Source organism: Mastomys coucha, unplaced genomic scaffold (assembly GCF_008632895.1).
Source record: "Mastomys coucha isolate ucsf_1 unplaced genomic scaffold, UCSF_Mcou_1 pScaffold3, whole genome shotgun sequence".
Taxonomy (NCBI): Eukaryota; Metazoa; Chordata; class Mammalia; order Rodentia; family Muridae; genus Mastomys; species Mastomys coucha.
Window position 1 is genome coordinate 47,497,794 of NW_022196909.1, and position 23,756 is coordinate 47,521,549.

The 23,756-nt window shown below is 52.4% G+C and overlaps 1 protein-coding gene across 6 annotated transcripts in view; it reads right to left on the reverse strand.

Moving 5' to 3' along the window:
- The window catches only part of Anks1a (ankyrin repeat and sterile alpha motif domain containing 1A), a 159,241-nt gene that overhangs the window by 71,477 nt on the left and 64,008 nt on the right, over nucleotides 1-23,756 (reverse strand). For 4 of the 6 annotated variants that reach the window (XM_031348313.1, XM_031348312.1, XM_031348310.1 and 1 more), the window contains exons 2-10: nucleotides 21,400-21,480; nucleotides 19,637-19,793; nucleotides 17,942-18,004; nucleotides 10,732-11,028; nucleotides 9,934-10,009; nucleotides 9,601-9,702; nucleotides 9,405-9,506; nucleotides 7,211-7,389; nucleotides 3,948-4,040 (exon numbers count right to left, since the gene is read on the reverse strand). In XM_031348313.1, coding sequence (XP_031204173.1) covers nucleotides 3,948-4,040; nucleotides 7,211-7,389; nucleotides 9,405-9,506; nucleotides 9,601-9,702; nucleotides 9,934-10,009; nucleotides 10,732-11,028; nucleotides 17,942-18,004; nucleotides 19,637-19,793; nucleotides 21,400-21,479 — 1,149 coding nt within the window. In that variant the 5' untranslated portion in view covers nucleotide 21,480. Of the gene's footprint in view, nucleotides 1-3,947; nucleotides 4,041-7,210; nucleotides 7,390-9,404; nucleotides 9,507-9,600; nucleotides 9,703-9,933; nucleotides 10,010-10,731; nucleotides 11,029-17,941; nucleotides 18,005-19,636; nucleotides 19,794-21,399; nucleotides 21,481-23,756 lie in introns of those variants that run through there. The other 2 variants (XM_031348311.1, XM_031348314.1) reach the window with 1 other exon arrangement.

Here is a 23,756-nt window from a genome sequence, read left to right on the forward strand (position 1 = left end):
CCACAGTCAGCTTGTAACTATCTTCTTCACAGATTCTAGGAGCTGTGGGAATGAAGTGACCTGAAAGCTCACTTCCCACCATGTTATAAAGGGACTTCCGATCCCGTCCAACAGTCTTGAGAGTCAGCAACTATGGAGTGGTTTCTGTGGGCAACAGCAGCCCCGTCTACTGAGACAGCCCTGATTCAAGCAGACAAGCGCCCCAGCCGAAGGCTTCAGGTAGGTGAGTGTCCGGGGCTGGCTGTGGCATTGGAGCTGAGATGGTAAAAGCACAGTGCTGGAGGCACGGGAAGGGTATGGAGACCCCTGCTCTGTTAATTCTACTCACCTCCCTGAGGTCAGTGTGTTTGAAAGGCAAGTTAAGGATAATTATGTACCAGCAATCAAGCTAGAGTACAAAATTCCCAGAGCTCAAGTGATGGGTATGAATGAAGCCCGGGAATGAAGGGAGCGGGCTGGGCATCTACTCTAACAGATCAGCAGGTCCTATAGGCAGAGCTCCTCTGTACACACACACACACACACACACACACACACACACACACACACACACACACACACCTCTCATCACACACTGAGGATTCCCCAGAGTCCTCCGCAGGGACGGCTGGCTCCCTGTGAGCACTTCTCTTAAAGGACAGCGCTCCCAACAAGGCTGCCATTCTGAAGGCAGAACAGGTCTATTCCTCTAAAGCTGGAGCACAGTAGGAACCCTCTCTGCGTGAGCCACTTGGAAGCTAACAGCTCCTTTACTCTGGGAGTCCTGGACATCTTTATTCTGGGTCTGGTTTCTCAGGAACTCAATTAAAGGAACAAAGAGGGACCATTAAGTAGTTTGCACCACAGGCTTTACTGACAGGAGTGTGTGCTCTGCAGGTTTACACCACACGATCCTCATCGGAGTCCCTGAACACCACACGATCCTCATCAGAGTCCCTGAACACCACACGAGCCTCATCAGAGTCCCTGAACGCCACACGATCCTCATCAGAGTCCCTGAACACCACACGATCCTCATCAGAGTCCCTGAACACCACACAATCCTTATCGGAGTCCCTGGACACCACACAATCCTCATCAGAGTCCCTGAACACCACACAATCCTTATCGGAGTCCCTGCCTCAGTGACAGTTCTCACCAGACCTAGGCACGCTTCCCTGAACAGAAACTGACCTGGATCCCTGACCTTGGACAGAAGGACCACCAGGGAGGACAAGTGTGAGCAGAGACCACCACCCACAACAGCAGGGACACCAGTCACAGCTAGAGTACCTGGCCCTGGCCCACGCGTCTGTTAACTCAGCAAGCCAAGGACCTGTCCAAGGTCACCCAAAGTTCAGAGCAGAGCTATGGCTGTGAAGCACACTTCCCTCAGACCCTAATCCAGTCTTCCTACGTCCAAGGTGGACGGCCGTCCCTGTCCAGCTACAAATGAGAGCCCTAGACTCAGACAATAAACGAGAGTGTTCCTGCTTGTCCTTGCTCTGGCCTGAGCAAGCTATGGGATAGGCCTTCAGAGCCAACACAACCTTTTCTTCCAGCCATTACCCCACATGAAGCAGCAGGAGGGGAAGGACCCGTGTCAGTGACTATGGATGGAGAACAGGATTTCAACAGGATTCTGCTCTTTACTCCGCTACTCCTGAGTCTCCCTCCCCTCTTCTAGGGCTGGCAATGACTCAAGGCCGATGAAGTGCGCTGTCTGCTCTGTGGGGAGCAGCACTGCTTGGTCACAGCAGAGTTGTGAGGAGCTGTCACCAACTGCAGCTGGGGTGCGGGTGGCTGAGAAGTCCCACGACAGAGGAGACCATGGCTACCCTCATGGCAGCTGGTAGCCCCTCAAGAGGAGTGAAAACCTTGTGTGTGTGTGTGTGTTTGTGTGTGTGTGTACACTTGTGCATGCTATCTCATGTGATATCTCATGTCTGGCATCATGATGGGGCCATTACTTGAATAAGCTCTCCCACCATCAAATACTGGGTCCCATGATTGACAAGTAGACAACTCTCCAGTTCGGCTTGGTCAGAAAGCCTTCCTCGGCACCTGAGAGGTACTGGGTTTAATCTTACCAGTCCCACAAACAAGAAAACATGGCCCAAAGTTTAATGACATCCAGTGTCTCAGAATGAAGTTTAGTTTTAAAGCTTTGAGAGAGCTGGAAACAAAGATGGTGGGGTCGGAGGTCTTGGTGCTTGTGCAGATAAATAGAGGGAGTGCCCAGCACCACAGCAGCTGGCTCAGGGCCTCAGGGCCTCCAGCTCCAGGTGATACCATGTCCTCTTTGGCCTCTCAGGAAGCCAGGCATGGATGTGATGCTGCACAGAGAGGCAGGCATGGAGGGGTAGAAGGCCCACATACAGAACATACAACAATACGAGTCCTGTGTGGATTATTATGAGAACAAGGACTCTGGCCATATCTCCTCTGCATTCAAGCGCCCGTTATAAGAGTGGATAGCAAGTCCAGGGCTCTTGCTCTTGTGTGAGCTGATCTGCAACTCCAGGCTCTTAGGAAGCATTTCCAAAAGATGAATCTCACACACAAAAAGACATCCCAGCAGGTGAGATGACCTCCACACCTGACAACTTCTTTTCAGTCCCCTGAACCACATGATGGGCGGAAAGAACTCTGTCCTCTAACCCCCACATGCTGTAACATAATAAAAATATTCTTTTTTTTTTTTTGGTTTTTCAAGACAGGGTTTCTCTGTATAGCTCTGGCTGTCCTGGAACTCACTCTATAGACCAGGCTGGCCTCGAACTCAGAAATCCACCTGCCTCTGCCTCCCAAGTGCTGGGATTAAAGGTGATTGCCACCACCGCCTGGCTAAAAATATTCTTTTAAAAAAGGTAGGCTGTTTCAAATAACTACCTCCTTCCCTCCCACCCTCATCATACACCACCTATATCTTTTAATTTTATACACTTGACTACTTAATAAACTTGTAAACAACATAAATACCACACAGCAAAATTAACCAGAACAAGTCCCTATCGTTTCCAATTGTCATCTGTGACCTGGCTCATGATTGGTGACAGTTTCAACCACCAAACCTGACAGCATGGTACTGTTCACACAGTGTCGAGGATGTGAAAGTCAGGGCATCAGACTATAACAGACCCCGCTTCCCATGTGGCATGGCAGGCCACACCTGGCTTGTATGCTATAGCCACACCGCACCTCAAGTCTTTCAGGGTAAAAGGCCTTGCTCCAGACCCATGTATGTCCCAAACTTACTAAGCACAGGGGCAATGAGAAGATAAGAAGGTCAAGGCTGGGGATATGGCTCAAGGGTAAGAGTGCCTGCTCTGCAAGCATCAGGACCCGAGTTCGAATACCCAGCACACACCTAAAAAGCCAGGCACGGCTGTGTGTGCCTATTCCCCCAGCACTGGAGTAGGGGCTGAGGGTAGAGACAGGAAGATCCTGAGTGCTCATTGGTCAACTGGCCCAGCCAACAATGGTAAGCTTTGTTTACCCAGAGACCCTCTTACATCAAAGCCGAGAGCTACAAAGGAAGACAGTCGCGGCTCAGCTCCGGCCTGAGCATGCATAGGCACACGGACCTAGACTGCATAGTTATGGATATGCCTAACACACGCAAACGCAGCACTGCTCTCCTCCTGAAAGAAACTAGGCTGGGGGTGGCTCGGGGATGGAGGGTTTGTTTGGCATCCACAAGGCTTGGGGTTTAATCCCAGGACTGGAGCGATGGGTCAGCAGCTAAGCTGCTCTTCCACACTCAGATCCCAGCGCCAATTCAGAGTCCAAGGGATCTGACCCCATCATCTGACCTCCACGGGCACCAGGTAAGCAGTGGTATATATATATATGCACATACAAAAAAAAAAAAATCTTAAAGAAGAAAACAGAGCCTCCTTTATGCAGACACTCATCTGCCATCTAACAAATGCTGTGTGAGTGACGGGTAACCCCCAACGCTCTACCTCAGAGGCCGCCAAGGGAAAACACTTCTTATCTAGGCGCTCTTCTTCCTCTTCATCAGGTGGTGGCTTTGCTGGAGGCGGCGGACGCTCCCTCTATAGAAGAAAAATAAATATATTCTACCATCTCTCTTTTCCAACTATTTGTCTTTTTGCTTTACCCTTATTTTAGTCCTTGGAAACAAAAAGAATCGTGTGAAGAATTCCCCAGGAGACTAAAGTTGAGGTCCAGTGTCTGAGCAGGTGGACACACTTCAGTCAGCCAGGCAATGGCTTCCAATGTCCGCAGCAAAGATCACAAACACCTCCTTCCTCAACCTGGCTGTGAGGAGAGCTCGGGAAGCTCAGAGCTGACTCTCTGGCACAAGACTGAGGCACAGAAAACTGAAAGCAAAAAGCAGTGACTCCACTTTCTTTCGGTCTCTACTGAAGAGAAGAACTTGAGATTAAAAGGCCCAGCCCGAGAGAGAGCTCTTCTACAGCCAAGGATCCCGGTGAAGCAAGAGGGAAAGCGGCCAGAGATGGAACATGTGTCCTTCCTCAGGCTCCTGCTCGTCCCTACTCAACAGTAAAAGCCCGCGCTGAGCTCTTAACACCTGTAGTTGCAGCCAGTCAGGAGGCTGAGCCAGGAGTAGCTCAAGCCTGGGAGTTTGAAGTTTCCCTCAGTTTTGTGCTTGCTTTTTAATTGGTGATAGGGTCTCACTGTGTAGCCCTGGCTGTCCTGGAACTTGCTGTGTAGACAAGACTGGCCTTACTCTCACAGGGATCCTCCTGCCACTACCTCTGAGTGCTGGGACCAAAGGCATGCACTGCCACACCCAGCCTACCTCTCGTTTTTAATCCCCCCTTCAATAATAAGTACGTGGCTATAGGGAACCCTGTTTAGCCCACTTAGACAGGCGCATGGCCACTAGTCTCCTTAGGGCTGGGACAGGCAAGCTTGTTCTTAAAGGATCAAAAGCATTTATACTAGACTTCACATTCAGTTCTACCATAGATAATAGGCAAGGGGTATGTGTGGCTAGATTTAAAAAAAAAACAAAAACAAAAAACTTCATTCAAAAATTCAGGCTTCCTTGTAACAGAGCTATAATTTGCCAACTTGAAAGCAAGGAACTTGTTGAAGGGGCACAACTTCAGGAACACGCGTGACGCACGTGTGACCCTCGGTGGCAGAGAGGAAGGCTGGAGGCCATTACACCCGACTGAGCCTTTCCCACAATTCTCTATAGTGCTGGGGTCCCCTACCCAGGAGAGGGCTAGGACAGAGATGGCCCCAGGCTCCACCCTAGCCTTGCAGCTCAGTTCTATGTGGCTAGAGCAGGTGAGGTTTGGGATGCAGAATGCTACGGGTTTCCCAGAGGAATCTGCAAAGGTGGCTTGTGTTGGGTTTGGCACCCAAGACCTTCCTGTTCCAACACGCTTCTCTGCTCTGCAGCAGCCTCCATCACTCAGTCGCTCCCTGATTCTCGGAGGCAGACGGACTCAACAACAATTTTATAACAGCTTTATATGCTCAAGCCTGTGCTGTTTGGATTGGACTTCCCATGGGGGGAGGGCCTGACTTTCTCCATCCTTGTTTTATGAGTGCCGGACCAGGCCTAGCCAAGGCACTGTACACAGAGGGACAAGCACAAGCCCACTTTGAAGCCAGCCTGGGGACACCAGTGTAGCAGAAAGCAAAATAAAACAGCAAAAATGGCCCATTTCAGAGAGAGGAAGACCACTGCCGACAGGGAAGGGAATCGAAGTCCCCACAGGCCTCTCTCTCTGAGGTACACAGAGACAATCTGCCACCATTGCTGTGCCATCCATCTACATGGAGGGCCAGAGAGGTCAGGAACACGTGTGCACAGATGCGTGCACAGCCGGCAAAGTGCACACTCGGACGATCTAGTTTCTGCTTCAGTACAACCATTCACTAAAGGACCCTGTGACTTCTGGCAAAGGCACCAGCGCCCCCTACTGGGCGACAGCTGCAAGCCCCACTCAAAGCAAAGCCTTCCCCTATAACTTAAAGTGTGGCTGCCAACAGGGAAGACTGGTAACTGACTACAGAAACACCGTTTTCCAAGTACGCGTGTGTTCACGGTTCTTGCTAACACCTACTCTACTGGGCGGCCATGAACTAGAGGGCTCACCGAAACCCACACCCGACAGTGCGACTGCATCAGGGCAGAGGGCAGGGCAAGGAGACCACCAAAGAATGCTCCATTAAGTCCCAGGCCACGGTTAGAAAGGTCAAGGACCACTCTGTCCCCTGGCAGAGCCTGGCAGGAAAAGAAGGCCAATGGAAAAAACAAATCCCCCCGCCCCCCAAAGAAAGACACAGCAACGCATATGCCCCCAAATCTGAATCCAGGTGGTCAGCACTGGGATCCTGTCAGCGGCAGCCAGGTCAGACAACTCTGTCAAGTGGAAATAAAGTGGAGACAGGGCTGTAAGGTTGGGGCACCCTCTAGGGGAGAAGGCGGTGCCAGGAGGGAGTCTTGAGGCTCACGAACAAGACCAGAGGTAAAAGCAGGTATCAGACAAAGCAGCAGAAGGCAGGGGTGGGCACAGGGGGGGCTCAGTGCTGCTCTCAGGAGGAGGGGGCTCAGCGCTGCTCTCAGGAGGGGACTCAGTGCTGCTCTCAGGAGGAGGGGGCTCAGCGCTGCTCTCAGGAGGAGGGGACTCAGCTCTGTTCTCAGGAGGAGGGGACTCAGTGCTGCTCTCAGGAGGAGGGGACTCAGCGCTGCTCTCAGGAGCCCAAACAGGGCTAATGAAGAACCACCAACAGACAGCATGGCCAGTGAGCAAGTACAATCTAAGGAAACCTTGCTTTGCCCTCCCCCCGGGACAGGACCGTCCATCCTCATGGCTGGTAAGGCAAGAGAGACCGGGGACAGCCAGCAAGGCACAGCACTGGATACGTCTGGGATCCAAAGAGAAAACAAAGCATACACAGCGAGATCTCCAAGGCCTGGGCAGCAGTAAGGCTGAACCAGAGCACAAGACTTGGATTTGCTCGAGGGCAGTGGAGGATGGAGAGATGCAAGCTGGCTACACTCAACTTGGAAACAGCAAACTTCTACCCCACTGTGACCTGCAGCTTTACCACCCTGGGCAGGAGAGACTAGACAGTGCGCCCCTAACAGTGGGTGAGCTCAGTCACCAGGCTCTCTCTTGCCAGCACACCCCCAGCTGCCACCACAGTCCCCAGAAGGCTCAGGCCTCGGCCACACACAGGCCTTGCTCCCCACAAACGGGCCTTACTCCCCACATACAGGCCTCACTCCAGCAGCCCTTGCTCCGGTGGACTCCACCTCCTTGTTCATAGAGTCTCTGTCAGAAGATCGCCCGCTGGCCGTGCTGTCCAAGGAATGGCAGGACACAGCGTTGTACAGCGCCTCGTAGTGACCCTCCTCCTCAGCATGTGTGTCACAATCAAGGATCAGCTCAGTCACTGGGGAACAGGACAGGGGGCAAGACAATCAGTAAGAGAGGGCAGAGCCCAGCTCCTGACACTCTAGCCAAACGGACGTCTCTGCAGTAGGAGCTCACTCAGCACTAAACCATCGGGAAAACGGTCACTTTGCTAAGGGACAGGCACTAATTTTCTCTAATCCAATACAGGGAAGTGAAGCTCGGCGGCAGAAGCCTACTCAACACACACCTCCAAGGGTCTAGCTTCCAGAAAGAAGGCTATGCAAGGGGTTCTCTCCATGCCCTTTGTGAGCCCTGGCACCTCAACTCTGTGAACAGAGCCTTAGCCTGAAAATGCAGCTGAAATGCTTTAGTGGTTTTCTGTTTGTTGTTTTCTTCTAAGGCATGGTCTCACTATGTAGCCCTGGCTGGCCTGGAACTCACTCTGTAGACCACACTAGCCCTAGCCTTGAACTCACAGAGATCGACCTGCCTCTTAGGGTGTGTGGCATGTCCAGTCTCCACCTTTTGGGTTTTTCCCCTTCCTTCTTTCCTTCCTTCCTTCCTTCCTTCCTTCCTTTCTCAGTATTTTGCACTTTAAGGTTTATTTATTTTATGTGAGTACACTGTAGCTGTCTTCAGACACACCAGAAGAGGGCATCAGATCCCATTACAGATGGTTGTGAGCCACCATGTGGTTGCTGGGAATTGAACTCAGGACCACTGGAAGAGCAGTCAGTGCTCTTACCCACTGAGCCATCTCTCCAGCCCCCACTGCTCGTTTTTGAGAGAGGGTTTTCCTCCGAGCCCATTTTAAATGCTTCAGTGAAAACTCCGAAGCCTTCCTTTGTGGAAGTCGCTCCCTGACTAACTGGCTCTCTCCTCAGTGCTGGGATCCAGCTGTGACTACAAAGTCACTGTTAGAGATGGCATCTCTGAGCGGCTTGTCACAGTCACATATCAGTGTGAGCTCCTTCCAAGTGAAGAGCTCGGTGAATGATCCATGTCAAGAGAAACGTAGGAGTGTAAGGCAGGGGCAGGGGAGTGAGGCTGGAGGTGAGAGGAGCTCGGGAACCCAGCGCAGACAGGCCGGAGCTCGGGAACCCAGCGCAGACAGGCCGGAGCTCGGGAACCCAGCGCAGACAGGCCGGAGCTCGGGAACCCAGCGCAGACAGGCCGGAGCTCGGGAACCCAGCGCAGACAGGCCGGAGCTCGGGAACCCAGCGCAGACAGGCCGGAGCTCGGGATCCCAGCGCAGACAGGCCGGAGCCTGAGGCCGTTCCCCCTTTCATGCAGCCTTACTGGTCATCACCATCTACATTTGGGGGATGCTGTCATTAGGAGTTACTTTGTCTCTGCGGTTACCATACACCGGCTTCTCAGCAAACAGGAAAGGACTCTGCCAATGATGACCACCTACCACCCAGACCAACATCCTGTGTGTTGGACAGGAAACAATACCAAGCACACCTTGAGATGATCCTGCCAATTACACATCTCTACAGAAGCAGAGGCCAAAGTAAAGCAGACATGGGGCTGCAGAGATGCTCGGAGGTTACTAAAGCAGACATGGGGCTGCAGAGATGCTTGGAGGTTACAAGCACTCTCTGTTATTGTAAAGAACCAAGGCTTATTTCCAGCATCCACACGACAGCTCACAACCATCTATAGAACCCAACACCCTTTTCTGACCTCCACGGGCTCCTGTATGCACGCAGTGCACATAAACACACTGGGCGTGTACACATGGTCTTACTGTGTGGCCCTGGCTAGCCTGGAACTAGCTCAGTAGGCCAGGCCTTGAACTCACAGAGCTGTCTGCCTGACTTTCAAGTGCCCGGTTTAATTAAACAAGAAGTAGAGGAAAGAGGCAAGGAGGACAGAGCACACCACATAGGCAGAGCTCCCTGTGCCCGCGCGGGGACATCTTACGTAGCATGGCGACCGCTGAGCTGTCTGCGTCCTGACAGACAGCCCTGCAGTTACCGTTTAAACTAAGAACTTTCCATTTTGCCCAAGACCGAACAGTTCTTCCCGGGCTCCGAGGGATCTCACCCTGAGACTTTGGTGCTATGGCGTCTGTGCTGGAGAGGAGAGGTAGTTGAGGTGTGGAGGTCTTGTCCACTTCTTTCATGCTTCTTTTTCCGGTCATGTGATCTGTGAGGAAAATTGGTAAAGATAGAAGCTGTCCTCAGCATAGTGCCTTGTCGGTTAGCCATCGCTGGCCCCCAGACAGCACAGTAACACGTACCTTCAATCAGCGCGGCTATCTGCTGGCTCTTCTGAGAAGGCAGGTCCCGGACAGTGTCGAGGGCAGTCAGGCCACGGTTATCCTTTATGTTAACATCGATTCCTAGGAAGGGCAGCAGACAGACGGACCAGGGGGTTGAGCATGTGTGGGCTAGCCTCAGAAGTCAAGTCTGAGGGTACCCCTAGCTTTCAAGAAGCACAACGAGCATCCTCTTCACTCCGTTGTCAACAGTCCCGCAATCCAGGACCGCATCACACACCGCTGACCACACACACACCCCCGTGGGTCTCAGACACCGCCTGGCAGGCACACGACCAGCGCTGCCGACCTCACCTGCAGCCAGCAGGATTTGCACCACATCGGTCTTGCCAAACAAAGCAGCCTCATGCAAAGCACTGCCCATCTCCGTCTGGAAGGCAAACGAGAGCGCAGCGGTGTGTCACATGACAGACGGGACGTGGGTAAGGAGGGACAGCAGGTAAGCTACACAGAGCCCCCTAGGGGCGCTCCACCTTTCCGAGGTTTCTTGTGTGGATTCTAAAGCCACCAAGGTCCACATAGCAAGACCACTGTGTGCTATCAAAGGCCAGGGAACATGCGACTTCCCACTGCTTAGAGGGAGGGGACACACTCCACCTTCCTGGGGAGAGGAGATCAGAGCATCTCTTGGCCCAAGTGGAAAGTCACCACCAAGCCTAAGGAAAAACTGACTGAGCAAGCCTGCCATCAGAGAGCAGGGTTGAGTCACATGGACTGAGCAAGCCTGCCATCAGAGAGCAGGGCTGAGTCACATGGCAGTTGAGGCCTGGGTGGTGCAAAAAGGTGGCCCCGGGACTGCGTGTACGGGAAGGTAGCGAGCCGTTCTGTTTTGGAGATGGCCCGGGAGCACATTTCAGGGTTTAATGACCAGCTCATACCCTGAAAAGAAACAAGCAAAATCACCAGACTCACTCCACAGAGCTCATCTACCTCTACAACATCAGAGCAGAACAAGGTGACACACGGAAGGAAGCACATGGATGTGATGTGACAGGTGCTCCACACGCAGCTCAGCAGCACCGTACTGTGCCTTCCCCAGGGACTACATCCCTTGCGCCAGCAGAGACGCCTTGTGCCAGCCTGGCTCGCTACCTGGTGGTTGCTGTCCATGCCGGCGTCCAGCAGGACCTGCACCACGGCCTTGTGGCCGTTCCTGGCTGCCAAGTGCAGGGGTGTGTGCTTCCGGGTGCTGCAGCTCAGGAGATTGGGGTGCGCACCCAGCAGCAGCTTCACCACCTCCAGCCGCCCGTACAGCGCCGCCAGGTCCAGAGGCGTTTCAAACTTGTTGTTCCGCATGGTGGGGTCTGTGAGCTCCTCCAGCAGGGCCTTCACAACCTCCGTGTGGCCGTACTGTGCCGCACAGTGCAGGGCTGTCTCATTGTCGTTGTTCTGAGGGTTAACAAAGGGATCGTATCAGAGCGGCATGGGCTAGGGCATAACGAGCTATAAAACCACTGAAAGTTAAGTGAGAGAAATAGCAGCGATACTTGGAAACTCATACAGCCAAAATCTGGGTGCTGCCCCCAACAATCGGCCTGTTGGCACCAGTCCCTGCATGAGGGGTGCATCCCGCGTGCCTTCACAGGTGTGTCTCCGCACTGAAGGAGAAACCTGGCGTGCATGGACACCGTATCGCTGATATTTTTTTCACTGTAAAATTCAGCTGGTTTTACACGCATTTCTTTGTTGAGCCCCGTGGTCCTGATTCTGGGTTTGGTTGCCATCAATACCCTTCCACACAAGCTTTGTAAGAAGAGGTTGTTATCTGTGTAGCTTCTTGCATGCAAATCAATCAGCCAGTAGGGACAGCAACAGAGCAGAGCACCGCAAACCACTCTCCAGGTAGCAGCCAGCAGCCATTCCCAAGGAAGAAGGCACAGCTCAGGCCTGAGGGGGGAAACGGGGACCCTATCTGATCCTGTGCTTACCACAGAGGGGCGCATGGGCCAGTGCTTAAGACAGCGGGCACAGAAGACCTTCTCACGTAAGAAAGGGACAGCCCTGGGACGCTTGGTGTGAGAGGTGCAAAATATTCCAGTGTGACACTGCCCTCCATGGGACTCATAGGCTGAGGGCCCCTGATGCCCATTTGGTCTCTAGGACACAGGGTCTGGGGGGTAGAATCAGAGAACTCTGCTTCTCAGCTGTCACAGAGCGTGAGCCGTTTTGATTATATTCTCTGCTGAGCCTGGCGGCGTGTGACTGAAGCAGACAGCGCTCTACAGAGCACTGCTGAGAGCCTGGCTCTCACCACAGAGAGCCCTCAGTTTACCCAGGGGTTCCCATACTTTGGAAGGCATGGCTTAAGAGCACCCGTCCAGAGTTAATACTGTGCACCTTCCAGTAGCCACGAGTTAAAACTTAACTATGCCTACAGTTGGTTTAGCCCTGTTAGTGACGTTAAAAGGGGCAGACAAGGAGTTACCCACACATGCCTCAATCCCATCTGCTTTTGACTACATTTTGTTTTTTCATTTTGTTTCTTTGTTTCCCAGCTACACTAAAATGGACTAGAAAGATTCAGAGCTGCTGAGACCAAGGCCCCAAGCGGCCAGCAACAACGGCAGCGAAGAGATGCTTAAAACCTAAACAAGAACAGAAAAAGTCGCGGGGGGTGGAGGGGGCATGCAGAGATAAACATACACAAATAAACAGGACCCAGATGAAGGGACCCGAGGGACAGCACAGTCAGCCAGAGTAGCCACGGGACACAGCCCTCGGTGGCCTCCAGCAACACGCCAGCCCAGAGAAGGAAGCTGAAGGTCTGAAGGAAGGCAAACTGAACAGAAAGCTAATTTGTGGGGCTGCCTGTGCCCAGTGGTCATGTCCACCTCCTACCAAGCCAGGGCCCAAGGCCCCTGAGCAAACTCAGGGTTGTCACCTCATGTCCTTGAGACGAAACCAGCTCTGTCAACAGAGCAGGTGGGAACTTTCTGGAGAGCACAACCCAAAGAGGAGTCTCTGAGTTTTCTACCTCAACTTGTGCATGACAACCAGGGCCAAGAAGTCAGCCCATGCTCACTAAAACTCTGTCCATTAAACCTGGCTGACTATGAAGCAAACCATTACAGCCACGGTGCCTCCCAACATCCAGAACTCTCTCTCCTACGTTTTGTAAAATGTAGGACTCAGGGACTGTAAAGACTAAGCTGTCCATGGAGGAAAGGAGAGGGGGGCGGCAGAGATAAAGACGATGCTGGAATCAGGGCTCAGTGGCAGGACACACGCTAACACTCGAGAGGCCCTGGGGTTAGTCCCGAGGGAATCCCAGCAAAGAACCAAGGAAAGAGTCGCGGGAAGTGTGTTTGGGTTAGTTCATTTGTTTTCATTGGCCCGTTGGCTCTTACTAGGATGAAGACAGCTGCCCCAAAGTTGTCCTGGTAGGCACAATCTCGGTCACCCAGGCACACGGCCTGCCTGGTATTCAACACTGTCTGACCATACCTCACTGGCACAATGCGCAAGCATCTGAGAGTATACTGATTTTGCCAGACATGGGCTGGTGGTTAGCTTTCTTGAGTTGTCTGTGGTGACCACATCACCATGGCTGAGCACTGGCCACCACACGCTCTCTGGTTTCCTCTTGGAGCTGACAGCTGTTTGGTTGAGGAGCCCTCTGATTCACAGGCCTTCAAGAGGGGCAGCAAACTCATAGAGAGACGCAGCTAGCGATCACCAGCTATGGCCATTCCTCCCTTTCTTCCCTTCTGAACAATGCTGTAGTAACCAGCTTACTGAGATTCTGAACTGGGGGAAGGCCGTGTGGTCCCAGCCAGCCTTGAACTTGATACAAAAGCCTTTTACAAACGCTCTACTCCTACTCGCTGAGAGTACATTTTCCCTGCTATACTCAGTATGTCTAAGAAAAACAGACTATTCCTCTCTGCAGGCTCCACTGAACTTCATATTTGTGATTCACAAATGTACAAAATCACCAGTGAGCAGAAAAAAAAAAATCATACAGAAATATGTCCACGGCCATCTTCTCTCGACCCCGTCGAGAGTATCCTGTTACCGTCAGGCCCGGCATTCCCTGTGGACAGAGGCCCGTGGTGCAGGTTCTAGAGTTGTAAACGGGAAGACTGATCCCAGATGGCAAAGACGAGATCAGCTCCCTCCCACAGTGCAGAATTTGGACCAAAGCATACAGAGTACAAAGATATGCCAGTCCAACAGGAGAGACTGCAACCAGCAGCCCAGGAACAGGTGCCGGGCAGTAATTAGTTCCATCTGTTATTAGGGAAAACAGAGAAATAAAGCGGAAGGGCCATCTGTTCAGGTAACAGCGAGGACTCCTCCATGTAGGAAGTTGGCTCAGACCAGCACATCTCAGACAGACTCATCTAGAACTATGTAGGGCTTAATGATAATCAGCAACTTGCCCCACCATCAGCTTTGGTCAGGAAAGCTGTTAAAGAGTCTAAGAGTAGCTGGACAGTGGTGGTGCACGCCTTTAATTGCAGCACTTGGGAGGCAGAGGCAGGCAGATTTCTGAGTTCTAGGCCAGCCTGGTGTACAGAGTGAGTTCCAGGACAGCCAGGGCTACACAGAGAAACCTTGTCTCAAAAAACCAAAGGGGGGGTGAGTCTAAGAGTACATGGTAGGACACACCTACAATCCCAGCAGTCAAGATGGATGGAGTACAGTGAGTTTGTGAGTTCAAGGCCAGTGTGGACTTCACAGCCAGAACTTGTCTCAAAACAAGGGCTGTGGTATTTTATTCAGCAGCAGACGCTTCCCTAGCAGATTCAAGACGCTCCTGAGTGCACCTTCAGTCCCAACCCCCTAAAGAAGGAAACCACTGTCATCAAGGAGATGGCCACATCCTCAGAAGGCGTCACTTCTATGGCATTCCCACCCCATGTGTGTTGCCTGAATCTAACCACGAGAGCAACAGTGTCATCATGGTTGGAGTGTGGTAAGAATGGCAGGTCGGGGGAGGGGGGCAGAAAGGAGGGAGGGAAGGAGGAAGAATGGAAAGGAAAAAGGTAAAGAAATGAGTGACTGGGCTGGAGAGATGGCTCAGCAGTTAAGAGCACTGACTGTTCTTCTAGAGACCTGAGTTCAAATCCCAGCAACCACATGTGGCTCACAACCATCTGTAATGGGATCTGATGACCTCTTTTGGTGTGTCTGAAGACAGTGACAGAGTGCTCATATAATAAAATAAATGTGTTTTTTTTAAAGAAAGAAATGAATGAGTATATTTGCCTTGAGGACAAACACACACGTGTATTGGAAACGCTCGCCACCAACCTTCAATTTTCTTTAGTGACAGTATCACTCAGGTCTCCTTGATGATTTCAGACAAGGTCCTATGATACTCCCTGGCTGGCCTGCACTCACCACATAGCCCAGGGTAGCCTCAGAGCTTCAGGAATTCTGCCTTGGCCTGTGGGCCAGGATTACAGGCAAGCCCCACAACATTCAGCCTTATAAGGGGATGTCTTTGTTTTCTTAATTTCCACTGAAAATCTGATTAATACTAAATTAAGCTTTAGCTGGGCGGTGGTGGCCCATGCCTTTAATCCCAGCATTCGGGAGGCAGAGGCAGGAGGATTTCTGAGTTCGAGGCCAGCCTGGGCTACAGAGTGAGTTCCAGGACAGCCAGGGCTAGGCAGAGACACCCTGTCTTGAAAAACAAACAAACAAAAAACAAAGTTTTTAGAGCCAAGACATCAACAGCTAAATCTCAAATACGTCATCCAATGGTCACAGCTACATACAGATAGAGAAAAGCAAAGGGCAGAATGTCCCCAGCTGTGCACCAGATGTGTTCACTTCGGTCCATAGCCTTGGTGGTGCATGATGAAAATCCCTTCAATGGCTGCTGGTGCTTCTGATGCAGTCAGGTCAAATTCGGGGTTCTTCCAGCTCTGGGACATGAATGGTCAGAAAAACCGGTCTACTCTAAAACGAGTTTGACTATACTGTTTGCTTTGTGACAGTCAGACTGAGCGGAAGCTGTTCTACAGCGAGGGGGTGCATGATACCCACAGTTCCACCGCACCCATGGCTGATTTTCGTTTTTCTGGGCTTATGCTGACTGGTTGAAAGGGAACAGGAGAGCTTGGGAGATCCAAATGTTCCCCAAATGGTGGTCGAGACTTCTAAGCTTGTCCCTGAGCCAGACGGGGCTTAGCATTCACACGTGCTTTAGTAAAGCAACTCCTAGCTATGAGCCAGGCTAGTCAGACCCTACTCAGTCAAGACAAGACCAAGGCCTGTGACACCAAGTTGACTCCAGAAAGACCCACACCCTCAGTACACACAGCCTGGCCCTTGGTACTGCCTGCACCACTCAAGGGAAGCAAGCACAGGACAGCACCAGGCAGGAGTGCCCCCTAACCTGGGCTAAGGACAGCACCAGGCAGGAGTGCCCCCTAACCTGGGCTCAGGACAGCACCAGGCAGGAGTGCCCCCTGGTGCCCCCTAACCCGGGCTCAGGACAGCACCAAGCAAGAGTGCTCCCTAACCTGGGCTCAGGACAGCACCAGGCAGGAGTGCCCCCTAACCCGGGCTCAGGACAGCACCAAGCAAGAGTGCCCCCTAACCCGGGCTCAGGATGACACCAGGCAGGAGTGTCCCCTGACCCAGGCTCAGGACGGCACCAGTCTGGAATGCCCCCGACCTGGACTCTTCTCTACCCTTGAAATCAAAGACAAGGAAAGCATGTTCAAGAACCAAAAGCCCAGCCTTTAGTTAACCACAACTTAACCACCAGGGAGACAGCCACGTCAGGCCCCACCAGAGCTGCTCTGCTGCACACCCACGAGCCCCGGAAGCCGACGACAGGGTGCCTCTCAGAGCAGCACAGGCCCTGAGGTCGGCAGAGCACACTGCTAGCTACCAGATGCTCTCCCTTCACGAACCTGACTCCAAAGCAACCCAGTCCTTGCTCAAGGAGGCTGGTAACATCCCAGTTTATAACAGAGGAAGCAAGGCTCAGGGAAAATGCAGCTTGCTTGGGCCGGCAGCCGGGCTGGCCGGTCTCCACTCTCAGCTCAGCTGTCTCACTCTGCTCTATCAGCAAAAGCCCAACAGTTACTGTTTTCTCCAAGGCCTCGGAAATCAGCCGAGGGGACAGAGAGAGCAATGAGGTCCCTGTCATGTGCAAGCAGTAGAAGCCCGTGTGCCTTCTTTGCCTGAGATAGCAGCATTCTGGGCAAGCACAGAGCAGCGATCAGGACAATTAGTGTCTAGACTAGAGAGCACCTTCAGAGCTGGGAAGACAACTCAGCTGGGGGGGCCTGCCCCGCAACACAGGGGTGCAAGTTGGGATCTCCAGCATCCATGTATAAAGCAGGACCTGGTGGGGAACATTCCAGCACCCTGGAAGTGAATCATTCCTGGGATTCACTGCCAGCCAGTCTAGCCAATTAGCAAGCTCCAGTTTCAGTGAGAGGCTCTGCCTCAAAAATTAAGGTAGAGAGTGATTGGTGAAGACATTCAACCTTGACCTCTGGCCTCCCTACACACACACACCCCATTCATACACATGGACACGGGGGAGCAGAGACAGACAGACAGACAGACAGACAGACGGGAGAGACAGAGACAAAGAGGAAAAAAAGCATGTACATGCGCATCAGCTTAAACTTCATCCGAGTAAAACTCAGGGATATCAAGAAGCCACAACCATCAACTATGGAGAAGCCTCCTGGTGAGACAGTGGCAGGCCAGGTAGGTCTGGCAAACCACTGCTGCCCTATCACCAGGTCACCAGGTCACCACCAGGCCGGTGCTCTGCAGCTCCTGTTTCAGAGCCTTCAGGGCCAACAAAGCAGAAAGGGAAGCGAAGCTGGAGACTGGACTGCCCAGGAAGCATGCACCCTGCAGAGATGGCTGCAACAGCAGCTGCTTCTGAGAGAGCAGCATATGGTCACTCATGTCTTGTCCCCCACATCACCACCACAGCTTCGATCCCAAGCAGCACGCCTTAATCGTTTTCTATCTTACTGAAAAGTCAGCTGACTTGTCTGATGCCCCTCTTTGTGGAATCCTCAGGACTGTACACGTCGCAAGCACACAGTAGGCTTACGGCGTGGTTCCACTTCCTACCTACTCTTCCCGCTTCAGATGTTCCCAACTTTTCCAGGCCTGGATGGTATTACAACTAAAGCCTCGGCCCACGGTGCTGTGGTTTCCCTAGACAAGCCAAAAGCAGATGGGCTGAAGCAGGCGAAGCAGGCAGCTCAAGGGTGATGAAGGGAGGCCCAGAGAGAAGGGCAGAAGCCCACAGCGGAGGGGGCAGCATGGAGAGACACAGGGCAACGTGGGGTCCTGGCCGTGATGTACACACCTTGGCATTGATATAAGGGTCAAAGGGGCCGTACTTTTTGAGTTCTTTGATCTCAAGAGCATTCTACAAAAAGGAGAGGAAAAGACAAAGTGGATGAAATATCTCACAGCAATCCCAGCCCTGGGGCCCGAGGCTAGGATAACCCAGATCTGAGCCCGGGCAGCTGATGGAGTGAGCAGCTCCAGAGAGGCTCATCGCACCCACATGTCCACTGGAGCCGTTAGCAGCTTCAGTCAATGCTGTGCTCACAGCCGCCTGGATCCAGTGTGCCCTTCCAGGCTCTTTGGATGTCCTGCCCAGCCGCTGCTTGCAATATTCAAGCACCGGGCCGCCACCTTCCTTCCTGGGAGGCAGGAAGCAGCTGTGAACAGACAAGCTAGCACACACAAGTGGCTCAAAACCCCAAGCAGCCATGTCTCAAGGCTCAAGGCAAAAGTGGGTGAAGACAGGGTTAGACATGATGGCTGAAAATGGCTGAGGTGAGGATGTCAGCGGGTGGCCATTTTCCCACACTGAAGAGTATTAGTTACAAGCAAGCTTCTCTGTGTGCTTCTTTCAGAGAGACTGCCGCTTCAATCAGAAGCACGCTTAGGCTCTAAGAAGGCAAGTCTAAGACCACTGCCAGCCCGTCCGCCACACAGGCATCCTCACTGACGGTCTGAGTACCTGCAGCTTATCGCCTGGAAGCCCGCCCATGAAGGACTACAGGACTGATTAGGCCTGCCTACGTCCACTCCAAAGGGAGGCCTCTGGAACCCAGATGGTTTCCCTATGGTCGCTCAGTGGAATCCTGTGTAGGCCTCGCTGGTAAGTGGGCTTGCCAGGCGGTGTCCTAAGTTCTGAGGACGAACCCCACCTACAGAGAGGAAGCGCCCCCTAGGGCTGTGTCCTGTGCTCACTCAGGAGCAGCTTAGTGCAGTCAAAGCCCCAGGGCCAAAGTCCAGATGTGGGCGGCCTTTGCCCCTGAGCACACCTCCGGGAACAGAGAGCTATCCCAAGAGCACTAGCATGCAGAGGCCCTGTGAGGTTTTGGTTGGTTCTCTTATCTTTTTTCTTTTCAGCGTATGCTTGCCCTCAGAGTGGTGCCGGAGGACATGGGAAGTGATCTCTGTACCACTGGATGGCTCTGACCTGCATCCATATGTACTTTTATTCAGCATCAGCACAAATACTTTCAGTTCTGCGCATTGAGATGTCTGTGAAGTAACAGATTGCTCACACAGCACTGACTAACGATGGAAATGCTGCGCTCGTTGCATGTTGATGGCATAAGCAGAAATTATAATTATGTAATCTCTTTGGTTTGAAAGTAACTCTACATAATTTTGAAAGATTTGCATCAACTTTTTATACTGTGTGTGTGTGTATGAAATTTTAGTACAAATCTGCATGAGTCAACTGCACAAAAATGTATCCTCCGGCTGGGCAAGGTGGTGCACACCTTTAATCCCAGCACTTGGGAGGCAGAGGCAGGCGGATTTCTCGAGGTCAGCCTGGTCTACAGAGTGAGTTCCAGGACAGCCAGGGTTATACAGAGAAACCCTGTCTTGAAAACAAAAAACCAAACAAGATGCAGCCTCCAGAACACGGCCCCCCACTCCTCCTGATTGAGGGAGGGTCACGTCTAGGGAATAGAGGAACTCTATGGAGGGACACCCTATGAGGCAGAGCAGAGGGAGGACACTCTCTCCCGACCTGTTCGTTGACTCTGGTGTGCGAGGGTCCTTGGTGGATGAGCATGCGCACTATCTGGGCGTCTCCTTTCCACGCTGCCAAGTGCAGCGGGTAGCAGCCTTTGGAGTCAGCAACGTTGGTCAGCGCGTCGTTCCTCAGAAGAACCTCAACCACATCCCTAGACAGCAAGAGCCATCGTGAGCTTACAGGTCTCCCGTGGTGGGCCACAGGCTGCCTTCTGATCCCACCTCTCTCAGTGGCCGGCCTCCTCTCAGGTCACTGCCAGGGTTCCTCCTAAGCCCACAGCTAGCACAAGGCTGCTAGGTGGCTGACTCACCATGGCCAGGGACTCACCTCCCCTTTCTTGATAATCCATCTGTGTCCTGCTGCTTTGAAAATGTCTGGACTCAATGTCTGAAGTGTGCATTACTCTCTACTTTGTGACACTTAAATAGCTCGCAGGGATAGAATTTACATAAAAGCAGTTACACAGGACAGGCGATGTCCCTCACTACCTATTCCAATGCCTTGGGGTGTGGGAGCTGAAAGAGGACAGAGCAAAATCAATGTCAAAACCTAAGTCAGACACACAGAGGGTCGACCCAAAGCTTTAAAGAGGCCTCTCTGGCTTTCTCCCTGTGACACTGCTAACGAAGAGAACACACACATGGAATTATCCGCAGGCACACAAGCCAATGAAAACCTGCCCTGTGAACACAGACAGGCCCTGGGGAGGAGCCTGGCTAACAAACTTGGAGTTGAGGGCTGACATTAATTCGGACTTTCCAACTACTTGAGAGGGGTCTCAACGTATTTTGTATTTAGTTTTTTACTGTGTACGCGTGCACAGTAGAAAGTCAGAAGATACTCTTCGGAAGCCACTGCTCTGCATCTGCCACGTGGGTCATCTGGAATGCTGCAGCAAGTGCCTTACCTGCTGAACTATCCCCCTATCCCCCGGCCCTGGGTTTTACCTTTAAGGTTGTTTTAGAAAAGACACAGTGCTCACATTGCAACCTGAGAAAGCTCAGCGCTGGAGCAGACACTCACGGTGCACCCCTGCATGATGGCCACAAACTGGACAAGTAACAGAATCCTGCAAGGGGGGGTGGGCCCGTTCCTTGCTCATTACAATGTGAAATGAGGGGCTGGGGGCAGGGGATCTCAGTGAGGCTCATGGCTCCGGCTCCCCAGACCGCACCCATGCAGCTCTGCCCCCTTGGACTCTGCTTCCCACTCTCCACACCGTCTTTCCCATCCCCCTTGTTTCTCTTCTTCCACATCTGGCAGATCCGCTTTGTGCCCCCTGACTGAGCCTTGGGTGTCAGTCCACTGATCCCTCTCAGCTCCCTGGAGGCCTGCTTTTCCAGGAAACTCTCCCACCTACTTCCCACTCGAGTTCTGACCGCCACCTCAGACTTAAGAGGACTAACCTCTCAGGGGCCTGCCATCTCCTGTGTTCACCAGGGGTGGACACCGTGCGGTGCCAGCGTCTGTGTGCTCTGCTGCCCTGAGTGGGCTCGTCACAGTCCCAGCATGGTGTGACGCTGGAGCCCTCAACAGGAAGGACCAGGAGAGAGGGTGAAATTCAACTTTTGTCTAAAGACTTCTCTGGGGCTGGCAGCAGAAAAGGAGCATGGTTCACTGAGGAGAAACTTGGTTTCTGCATGCCCTGTGCAGTCTGCCCTCTCTCTGTGCTCAGTGCCCTGCCAAGCCTGCCTCCTGGGAGTCAGAGACCACGGCTGGGCTCCGCAGGGAGGGCAGGGGAAGCCCCTGGTGCTTACCTGTGGCCATTCAGAGCAGCATGATGTAGTGGCGTGTAGCCGGTGCTATCTACGCAGTTCACGTTCGGCCCTCTCCACATGCTGGAAGGAGAGAGGGGGACATTTTAACGGCTGATCACAGCAAGGTCAGAGACAGCTGGCTAACGGTGTAGTAAATAACCAAAGCAGAGGTTTCCGCAGACTAGTCACGTGCACGGTGGGTGCACAGCACCTAGAGCAGGCGCAAAGCCTATGTGAAGGCCACACTGTCACCCAGGGGTCAGCCCCACCTCTGCTGGCCCACCTGGGCCGCATCGGTCACTCAGTTTGGAACTTAGGCCTCTGAGTTCTCCCAAGCAACCGAGGTGCCATCCAAGCAGCAAAAGACACAGGCGAGGGTGCCAGCACCGCCTGTCCTGGTGAGTGGAGTCAGTAGCTACCAAGCACAGACCACAGAGCAAAGCAGCACCTGACAGTGTCAAAAACGCACCAGGGTACACTGAGTTGACACGCAAGCCAGACAGTGTTCACGTTCTTCAAAAACACATTTGGCTTAAGGGAAGAGTGGATCCCCATTAACAGCCTCAACTGCTGTGGCCAGAAACAGGCGTAAAGATGCACCTCTACTGAACATGCACAGCCCCTTTTCCTAGCATCGTAAACCAAACAGTACAGTCTAAAATCTGATTGCATAAGGCCAAGCACAGTGACGCACGCCTCTGATCCCAATACTTCAGAGGTAGAGGCAGAGGCAGGTGGATCTCTGAGTTCGAAGCCAGCTTGGTCTATATGGTGAGTTGTAGGCTAGCCAGAGCTGCATAGAGACTCTGTCTCAAAAGCAAAAGAAAACAAAACAGCAGAAACAGAGGCCTGTGTGCATGGCAGTCACACCGTATTAACCATGAGCAATCAGGGTGCGACCAACACTGGGAGCATGTGTAGACGGTCAGCACCCAGATGATACAGAGCACTTTACATGAGAGATTCCTGAGCCAGTCTCTGGTGGACACTGGTAAACCAGTCCATCTTATCCGTGGGTGTTTCTGTACACTGACAAAATCTATAGCTTGCAGGTCTGATGTCCAGGAGGAACAGCATTACCCCGTTCAACCTGCAAAGCCCTAACTCCGGCTTTAACAGAATTAGAGGCCGCCTTGGTGTCTCCGATCCCGCCAGCATTGGCGGTTGGGGATGTGCCCCCTGTCTCTAACATTTAATTTTTTATGGTTTTAGGGATCAAGCCCAGGGTCTCAGTCAAGCTGTCGCTAAGCTATACCCTGCTCTTTCCTCTTAAAAGTGTTATCAGGAATAGCTATTTAATTAAAATACATTTTCTGCAGCTATAAAAATAACCAGCTTTCATGCCCAATGACTTAAGTACATGGTTGCTACAGCTTCTATATTAAGCTGCTCTCGTTCTTGAAGTGGCCCTATCCATTGACACCTGTGAGAACCTGGCTTGTACACACCATGGCCGTGTGAGAACCTGGCTTGTACACACCATGGCCGTGTGAGAACCTGGCTTGTACATACCGTGGCCGTGTGAGAATCTGGCTGGTACACACTATGGCTGTGTCTACTCAGAACCTAACACTTGAATTTTCACGTCTATGTCTGTGAGGCCCGTCCGAAGTTCTGTCTTTTAGTGCCAAGGTAACTGGATAATGTCAGTACTGCCTACTACTTATCATCAGCAGGTCATCATCATTCTAGTTGTCTTAGAGTTGTTTTTATGTGTACGGGTGTTTTGCCTGCATGGATCTGTGTGTGTCTGGTGCCTACTCAGAGAATATCGAGTTCCATGGAACTGAAGTTAGGGGTGGTTGGGAGATACCATGTGTATCTGGGAACTGAACATGGGTTCTCTACAAGAGAACAGATGTTCTTAACCACAGAGCACCATCGTATTCCATCTTTATTTGGGACTCGGGACTCAACAGTGAAATCGTCTAGGTGCAGAGCCTTCAAGCCTGGGTGCTGTCTCGAAGCAGCATGGCCACAGGGACATTTTGGAAAGAAGTTCCGTCATGACTACAGCACAGGCAGCTCGATTGGTCCATCACCCTGCTAACTACAGCACAGGCAGAGCGGTCCATCACCCTGCTACCCCACTCCAAGTAAGGCAGAGAAGAGACCATAACAACCGCCAAAAACAACCAAAATCTTAAATACAGCAGGGGTTGTTAAATCTTAAATACAGCAGGGGTTGTTCAGAAAGACCCTGTAAAAAGAAACAATCGGGATGGTGGATGGCAGCTGAGTTCATTTCGTCCTCTGTCTGAAGCTTTAACTGAAGTGGAGGCTGGAGAACGAGTGCTCCACAGCCCATCGGTGGAGGCTGGGGCGAGTGCTCCACAGCCCATCGGTGGAGGCTGGGG